Source organism: Micropterus dolomieu, linkage group LG14 (genome assembly GCF_021292245.1).
Source record: "Micropterus dolomieu isolate WLL.071019.BEF.003 ecotype Adirondacks linkage group LG14, ASM2129224v1, whole genome shotgun sequence".
NCBI lineage: Eukaryota > Metazoa > Chordata > Actinopteri > Centrarchiformes > Centrarchidae > Micropterus > Micropterus dolomieu.
Window position 1 is genome coordinate 27,740,666 of NC_060163.1, and position 9,564 is coordinate 27,750,229.

At 44.7% G+C, this 9,564-nt stretch overlaps 1 protein-coding gene across 1 annotated transcript in view; it reads left to right on the forward strand.

Moving 5' to 3' along the window:
• Positions 1-7,263, forward strand: part of nudt13 (nudix (nucleoside diphosphate linked moiety X)-type motif 13) — a 32,557-nt gene extending 25,294 nt beyond the window's left edge. The window contains exons 3-10 of the mRNA XM_046068109.1: positions 3,638-3,764; positions 3,836-3,978; positions 4,360-4,467; positions 4,612-4,718; positions 4,821-4,946; positions 5,462-5,573; positions 5,663-5,817; positions 5,994-7,263. Coding sequence (XP_045924065.1) covers positions 3,682-3,764; positions 3,836-3,978; positions 4,360-4,467; positions 4,612-4,718; positions 4,821-4,946; positions 5,462-5,573; positions 5,663-5,817; positions 5,994-6,188 — 1,029 coding nt within the window. The 5' untranslated portion in view covers positions 3,638-3,681 and the 3' untranslated portion in view covers positions 6,189-7,263. The remainder of the gene's footprint in view (positions 1-3,637; positions 3,765-3,835; positions 3,979-4,359; positions 4,468-4,611; positions 4,719-4,820; positions 4,947-5,461; positions 5,574-5,662; positions 5,818-5,993) is intronic.
• Positions 7,264-9,564: the final 2,301 nt, after the last annotated feature.

Consider the following 9,564-nt stretch of genomic DNA (forward strand, 5'->3'; position numbering starts at 1 on the left):
ATGTGGTAGACAGTGTATGCTGAAACTGATGTGTATGATATGAAATGGTTTCACAGCGTTTTTTTAAAAATTCCAAGATACTTTTGGGGTAATGTGAAAACTCTGGTGAGAATCCAAAAGAATCAAAAAAGCTAGCTTTCTGACCTTCCTCAAGAGTGAGCGCCAGCCAGTGCTCCCCAGGCTCGTGTGCAGGGTGGGTGTTAACTATCATGTAAGCAGGTAGTCTAAAGGACTGTCTCAGTAAAGGTAACTGATCCGAAGCCCACACGCCACAAAAGGAATCTCCAAGTAAATGTCGCAATATTCCTTCCAATTCATGGTTGTTCATATTGCCTCAGTAATAGTCCACCAACACTTGTCGTTTTGAATTTATTTCCAGAATAGATTCGTAACACGCGTAAACAATGAGAGTTGTGGTATGAGGTCAGGGCACTCGGAATCTCATTTCAAGTCTTAAACTCCCGTTGGAAATGGTTGACAAAGCGTCGCTGTCTTCACTGGCATTGAGGTTGAAAACAAAGAGTAACCTTGCTGAAATTCTTCCCGGTTGATGCTCAGAGGTAAATCTTTTAGATGTCTCCCTGTGGCGGTAAACATATTATAAAATTCTCGGACAGACAACCCGAGGTTAAATTGAGGCTGGAAAGCTTTGGCTGGGACTTGTCTCCCGTCCTGACACAGTGCCATGTATTCTACATCATTGTGTATAAAATTGAAGGGTGACAGGTCTCTCTTTCCTGTGAAGGCTTCGTGGTTTACCATGGCAATAACTAGATATTTAGGTAACGTTCCTAGGAAGAGATTTTCTTGGTTGCATATAATTTGCGGGTATAGAATAGGTTTTGACATTCACACGGGATAAGGGGTAGAGGGCATTGCCCCTCATTAAGGCCGATGCATGACCTAATCGCACTGCTGGGGATACAGTGACTTTCTTAACAAACAGAGAGGCCCCCAGTATTTTTAATCTGTAAGTACTGGCTGCCCCAGCCATGAGAGAAAAGGCATCGCTAGCCCTGGTTAGCTTAATTCTTAAATCCACAGAGTTCAGGAGAAGCCTCTCGCTGAAAAAAATGTCTCTATGAAGAGGGCCCAACAAGTGCACCTCCTTCGATTCTTCACTGAATTGAGCTCTCTGTACTAATCCTTTGTTTGGCCCATCATCTATCACCACTGAGTCCATAGACCCCGCTGTGTCTTTGTAAAATGATAATAAATAAAAAATAATCATTAATCTGCAAGTAGCTTCATGTCAACACTTTAACACTGTTATGAATCTGTTGGCTGCATCTAGGTGTTGAGAACAGCTCAGTGCGAGAAGTGTCTGAGCTTACGCATGTTCTCTTTTGAGACAGACTCAGGTTCGACTCCCGTCAGCTCTCAACTTATCTTTGTTATAAAGGCAACGAAAGCTCTCAGGGATTTATTCATTACAGTACTTTCATGGATTTTATGCTGTCCCTTTTTATATTTATGTTTGTAATGAAGACTAGAGAACAGCCATCTTCCTCAGAGGTCTGGAAATGCATACATTATGGTAATATTAAAAGTCTTGTATTTACATTCTCCATTTTATCCTTTAACCTTTGTACTGGGTGACTAATATTAAATGAAGATATTGTGAACAGATGGGTCATCTGTGAGGAAAAACACCTGCTGTTTGGAGATGGTCTACAGAATAAATGCAACCCCACCCATGACCCTTTCTTCTCTGAGGGAGTTTTTAACAAGTCTAAATTATAATGAAATTGTCTTTTTAGGAGATCTTAATTGGAACTGGCTTTTGCCAATGTCTCAATCATTTTAAATCATTTTGTGATTCTTTTAATCTCTTTCAGATTGTGAATAGCCCCACCAGACCAAACCTACAACATCCAGAAAAATCATCCCTAATTGATCTTATTCTTACAAATGCCCCTCACAAATACTCCTGTGCCTCTGTTTTTGCAAATGATATAAGTGATCATTGTCTTATTGGATCTGTAAGGAACACAAAAATGGTTGAAATTTCGGCGTTTACGTAATTTATGCACTGTAAAAATCCGTAATGCCAAATCTGCCTATTTCCTTGCTGAAACATCCAAAAATTTAAATAACCCTCTCAAGATCTGGAAAACAATCAAATTATTAACTGAAGCAAAAACAGATACAGAAGTACTGTCTTGTATTGTTGTTGATGACAAAAAAATCATTGACAAAAATGAAATTCTCAATAGTTTTAATAAGCATTTCATTGCTGCTAGCTCCCTTTATGAAACATTACATAATCCAATTTCCAACGCTTCCACTGTATGTCCTGTTTATCAGTCACTGTCAGCTCAACCATTTCATTTCAAGACTGTAACCGTACCAGAAGTAAGGAAGGCCTTGAAAGCTCTAGATCCACAAAAACCATCAGGTCCAGATGATATATGATATATAAGGTGATATATTTTTTACATGCATTCAACCTCCTAGTGTCTTCATGCTTTGGACACCGTGTTTCATGGAGCCTTGAGATTCATCACAAACTTAAAATCTCTCACTCATCACTGTTTGCTGTATTCTCGGGTCGGGTGGTTCTCCCTCTCCATTCGGCGTTGGATGCATTGGCATCTTTTTATTTATAAGGCAGTATTAGGACTTCTTCCTCCTTATCTGAACACTTACATCCTCCTGAGGCCTGCAGGGACATATCACCTGCGCTCACAGGATCTGTTTTTATTGACTGTCCCTAAAGCCCGCACCGACTTTGGCAAAAAAGATTTTAATTTTGCAGCACCATCTGCATGGAATCAGCTTCAGAATGAACTACAGTTGAAGGAGTTGGTCTCACTTTATTCTTTTAAAGGCTTTTTAAAGGACCTTGCAGAAAGGCAGTCTGTTTTTAAATTGATTTAGGACCCAGTTTTTTGTTGTTTTATGATGTCATTCTTGTTTGAATATGATGAGTGAAAGTATGTCTATATATTTACCTGTAAGTGTCTCTGTATCTATTTGTAACCACGCTGCTGCCACTTGCCAGGACACTCTTGTAAAAGAGATTTTTAATCTCAAGGAGTTTTTTATCCTGGTTAAATAAAGGTTTGAATGAATGAATGAATTACCCGAGAAATACATTTAAAGTACTTTTACAACTACATTTAAAAATATCTTCACCTTAAATATGTTTGTACAGCAGGATTTTCTAACATTCCCTGCTGAAAACACATTACATCCACCTCCTAACGCTGCATCTTCTGCTATCGTGTGAACTAAGCTTCTAACCACAGGTCAGCAGCTGTAGTTCGAACTATGCAACTTAACAACAGTTGGTGGGAACGTTCGTCGGTTTTGGGGAACACCTGTGTCGCTTAACAATGGTTCGCACCATGTGAGTTACCAACTTAGTTACCTTCATAGTTCGAACGAGGGTTTTGGGAAACAGTTTCGTCTCAGCTGCATAGTTCCAACCAAGGAAGTTGCTACCGTAGTTAGCAACCATGCTTTTGGGAAACGCACCCCAGGGCAGTGTGGAGACAATAATAATAACTTCCAGCTTTTAGCTAAGCTAATGGTTGTCTTCATTTCTCAGAATTTGACCTCTTAAAATGTTCTGACTGTGATGTGCTAACATAAAATCCAAAGATATGAAGTGAACGTTTCTGTTTACTTTTAGTCCAGTCCAGTGCAGACCGGATCGGACCGTTGATTCAGAGAGCCATGTTGAGATCTCTGAAGATCCTCCTCTCTGCCTCAACATCTCCGCCGACCCGCTGCTGCTCAGGCTTCGTCTCCAAGATCAGGTTCAGTAACTCAGAGACCTGATGGATCGATACACCGATTGATTGATTGACTGATTGACTCGTCCTTTCAGGTACGTGAACAGGCTGAAGGAGGATGATGAGGCGTGTGCTGCAGCGCTGCAGAGCAGTCGCATTTTCCTGTTCCACCGCCTGTCGCCTCTGCTGCAACGCACCGAGCAGGGAACCTTCAGACCACCAGCACTGAACTTCACAGGTACAGAAGCTCAGAACCACTGGTACAGAAACCGAGGTACAGGTCAGAGAGCCCAAGGTACAGAATCTCAGAACCACAGCTAGAGAACCACTGGTACAGGTCAGAGAGCCCAAGGTACAGGACCTCAGAACCGCAGGTACCGAACCACAGATATAGGTCAGAGAACCCAATGTACAGAACTTCAGAAGCCCAGGTACAGAATGCTAGGTACAAGTCAGAAATCCCCAGGTACAGAACCCCAGGTACAGGTGAGAGAGCCCCAGGTACAGAACCTCAGAACCACAGGTACAGGTCAGAGAACCCCAGGAGGATAACCACAAATGTGCTCCTCATTGAAACCTTCCTGGTGCACATGTGAGTTCTGTGCTTTGTGTGTTCCAGACGTGCAGGCGATCCTGGAGAGACTCGGTGCAGACAGAATCCTGCTGAAGGAGTCTGCTCTGATAGGCTGCTCTGACCAGAACCAGGCTCAGTTCTGTCTGGACATCGGTAAGAACACATTAAACACAATACTCATTGTGTTTAATGTGTTACTTTGAAAAGACTATGAACTCTGTACTGTGTAGAGAGACCCTGAATGCATCAGTCCATACTGACCGGTTCTGGTGTTCTGGTTCTGGTTTGGTTCTGTAGGAGAGCTGAATCAGGCAGCAGTAGAGGAAGCTTGTGAAGGAAACTTTATTGATCTGAGGAAAGCTTTCTTTCTCCTGACGGGAGCAGAGGCGCCTCTAGTGGCCAAGGTGATCGCACCTAGATATTTTTCCAGTATGGGTCAGCCCTTATGATGATGATGATGATGATGATGATGAAGCGACCTCTTTATCCCCTTTTGTGTACTGCAGGGTCAGGCTCTGCTGCGCTGGCATCAGACCAACGGCTTCTGCAGCGCCACGGGCCGGCCGACCCACCGCAACCAGGCAGGAAGTCAGAGGGTCTGCAGCAGCTCCGGCATTGTCTACTACCCCAAGGTAACCAGAACCAGGTCTAATCCAGATCTAAACCAGCTCCAAACCAGATCTAAACCACCTCCAATCAGAATTTATCGTTGAAGCTCTGTGAACACGTGCAGCGCCTCCCAGACGGGAGGAGCTGGAACAGGTTGTGTCCAGTTGTGATGGGTCTGCAGTTATGTTTCCTGACTCTGAACATCCAAGTCCTGACTGGAGGGCAGGTTGAGTCCAGACTGGAGGGCAGGTTGAGTCCTGACTGTTGATTGTAGTGTATTCCTGTTTGATGTATGTGAATATTCTCAGTCATCCAGGTCATAGTTATCCAAAGAAGGTTGAGGTCAAGGGCAACTGGACTTGGTTGAAGATACTAGAAAAAGACAATATGTTTAGAAGAAATGTATTCCTGTTTGGTGGCTGATCCAAACCAGAGCCGGAACAGGCACTATATCCTCTGCTGGGCCTTTTAGATGATGGACTTTAGGTCTTGGGAGTTTCTGTCCTTAGCTGACTGGTTTCTCCTGGTCTTCCACCAGATGTCTCCCGTGGTCATCGTCCTGGTCTCTGATGGGAAACGGTGTTTGTTAGGACGACAGTCGTCCTTCCCTCGAGGGATGTACAGCGCTCTGGCCGGTTTCTGTGACATAGGTCAGTCCCACCTGTCTGTTCACCTGGTTTCCTGTCTACAGTGTTTCTACTGAACCAACCTGTTTACGGTCTCTCTGTGGTTGCTGCAGGTGAGACTCTGGAGGAGACTCTGAGCCGGGAGGTGGCGGAGGAGGTGGGTCTGGAGGTCCACAGCGTCTCCTACAGCTCCTCGCAGCACTGGCCTTTTCCTCACAGCTCCTTCATGCTGGGCTGCCACGCCTCTGTTAGCCCCGCCCACACTCAGGTGAGCCCTGACACTTCTCAGATCAAGGTGTTTTACTGGTTTTAGTCTTGAAATGAACATTAAACCTAAATGAGAACCATGTAAAGGACCCAGCAGAGCCCTGAGGTTCTCCGCTGCTGAGCAGGTAGAACTACCTGCGCTGTGTCATGTGACCTGGGGTGCTGTTTGTCGTCCAGGTAAACGTGGACCATACGGAGCTGGAGGATGCTCGCTGGTTCAGTCTGGAGGAGATCTCCACCGCCCTGCAGGTCAAGACTCCGCCCAGGAGAGGTGAGCCCCCCGTCCTCTGGCTTCCTCCCAAACACGCCATCGCCAACCGCCTCATCATCGAGTGGATGGACCACCAGCGACGCAACCGGGTGGGAGAGTAACGTCCAAACACGCCGAGGACGTTAACAGGTTGTCAGGACTGAAGGTTATGTGACGTCCAAACACCCAGAAGGAGGAAACGTAGAGACCTTCACCTTCAGACCGAGGCGCCGCCAGGTGTTCTCACAACAAGTGGAAGTGAGTTATTATTGGTCCGTTCAGCAGGTGGAGCTGCAGCAGGGACACAGCTCCTCCTTCTCCACCCAGTCAGATCTGAACTCAGACAGGAAACACGTTGAGTTTAACACTAGAACCGCCGTAACTGGAAAATCTAGCCGCCATCAGAACACTCCTGTTGCTCAAACCCACTTTGGCGGTGCATTTCCCACAATGCATCCCTGCACTTCAGGTATTCACAGACTGTTGCCTTCACCACGCAGCTCGCCCTCCTGAAGGACACGCCCACTTGCCGCAGGTAGACAGATCCGCACCTGATCATATCAGACCGGTTGACCCGTGTTTAATGTCACAATAACTGCACGCCACGTGGAGGCTGCAGCGCTGGTTCTGTTGTCACCAAAGGTTACCTGCATCCTCGCTGTACTGGCTGATGATGCTGAACGCACCTGCTGCTTTAACGCTGCAGGTGCGTTCAGCTTCAACGTAGATTTTGTACATTTTACAGGTGGAGAGGCCACTTTTTAACAGCGGGGATCGCTACATGACAAACAGACCAGAGGACAGTCGACGGCTCCGCAGTGTCACTGACCTCCAGACGGTCTGACCTGAACTACCTGTCCACCACCTGCTGAAGCTTCGCTTCAATCTCTGGCAGGTTTTGAGTCTGTGGGGCGAGTCGGGTTTTTATAGCTTCATCAGTTTGACCTTTATTAACAAGTTACAGAAATATCCAACATCAGAGCAGCTTCAGAGAACAAACAACAAACAGGAAGAACGAAAACACAGGTGGGTGTGTCCACCACAGAAGAAGAAGGAGGTCACTTCCTTCCTGTCCTGGGCTTCTTGGCAGCTGCAGGTTTCCTGCTGCAGTATTTCTCTTCACGAGTGGCCGTCCGCCTCTGAGACAACACAACAGCAACACAACAACTCAACACAACAGCGACAACTAGAAACCAGCAACAACAACACAACAACTAGACAACAGCAACACAACAGCGACAATTAGACAACAACTCAACACAACAGCGACAACTAGACAACAGCAACAAGACAATAGCAACAACAACACAACAGCAACAAGACAATAGCAACAACAACACAACAGCAACAACACAACAGCGACAACTAGACAACAGCAACACAACAGCGACAACTAGACAACAGCAACAAGACAATAGCAACAACAACACAACAGCGACAACATGACAACAGCAACAAGACAATAGCAACAACAACACAACAGCAACAACTAGACAACAGCGACAACTAGACAATAGCAACAACAACACAACAGCAACAACTAGACAACAGACAACTAGACAATAGCAACAACAACACAACAGCAACAACTAGACAACAGCGACAACTAGACAATAGCAACAACAACACAACAGCGACAACTAGACAATAGCAAGACAATAGCAACAACAACAACAAGACAATAGCAACAACAACACAACAGTAACAACAACACAACAGCGACAACTAGACAACAGCAACAAGACAATAGCAAGAACAACAACAACACAACAGCGACAACTAGACAACAGCAACACAACAACAACACAACAGCGACAACTAGACAACAGCAACACAACAGCGACAATTAGACAACTCAACACAACAGCGACAACTAGACAACAGCAACACAACAGCAACAACACAACAGCGACAACTAGACAACAGCAACAAGACAATAACAACAACACAACAGCGACATCTAGACAACAGCAACAAGACAATAGCAACAACAACACAACAGCGACAACTAGACAACAGCAACACAACAGCAACAACACAACTAGACAACAGCAACACAACAGCAACAACACAACTAGACAACAACAACACAACAGCGACAAGACAATAGCAAGACAATAGCAAGACAATAGCAACAACAACAAAACAGCGACAACTAGACAACAGCAAGACAATAGCAACAACAACACAACAGCGACAACTAGACAACAGCAACACAACAGCAACAACACAACTAGACAACAGCAACACAACAGCAACAACACAACTAGACAACAACAACACAACAGCGACAAGACAATAGCAAGACAATAGCAAGACAATAGCAACAACAACAAAACAGCGACAACTAGACAACAGCAAGACAATAGCAACAACAACACAACAGCGACAACTAGACAACAGCAACACAACAGCAACAACACAACTAGACAACAGCAACACAACAGCAACAACACAACTAGACAACAACAACACAACAGCGACAAGACAATAGCAAGACAATAGCAAGACAATAGCAACAACAACAAAACAGCGACAACTAGACAACAGCAAGACAATAGCAACAACAACACAACAGCGACAACTAGACAACAGCAACACAACAGCAACAACACAACTAGACAACAGCAACACAACAGCAACAACACAACTAGACAACAACAACACAACAGCGACAAGACAATAGCAAGACAATAGCAAGACAATAGCAACAACAACAAAACAGCGACAACTAGACAACAGCAAGACAATAGCAACAACAACACAACAGCGACAACTAGACAACAGCAACACAACAGCAACAACACAACTAGACAACAGCAACACAACAGCAACAACACAACTAGACAACAACAACACAACAGCGACAAGACAATAGCAAGACAATAGCAAGACAATAGCAACAACAACAAAACAGCGACAACTAGACAACAGCAAGACAATAGCAACAACAACACAACAGCGACAACTAGAAACCAGCAACAACAACACAACAACTAGACAACAGCAACACAACAGCGACAATTAGACAACAACTCAACACAACAGCGACAACTAGACAACAGCAACAAGACAATAGCAACAACAACACAACAGCAACAACACAACAGCGACAACTAGACAACAGCAACACAACAGCAACACAACAGCGACAACTAGACAACAGCAACAAGACAATAGCAACAACAACACAACAGCGACAACTAGACAACAGCAACAAGACAATAGCAACAACAACACAACAGCAACAACTAGACAACAGCGACAACTAGACAATAGCAACAACAACACAACAGCAACAACTAGACAACAGCGACAACTAGACAATAGCAACAACAACAACAACACAACAGCGACAACTAGACAATAGCAAGACAATAGCAACAACAACACAACAGCGACAACTAGACAACAGCAACACAACAGCAACAACACAACTAGACAACAGCAACACAACAGCAACAACACAACTAGACAACAGCAACACAACAGCAACAA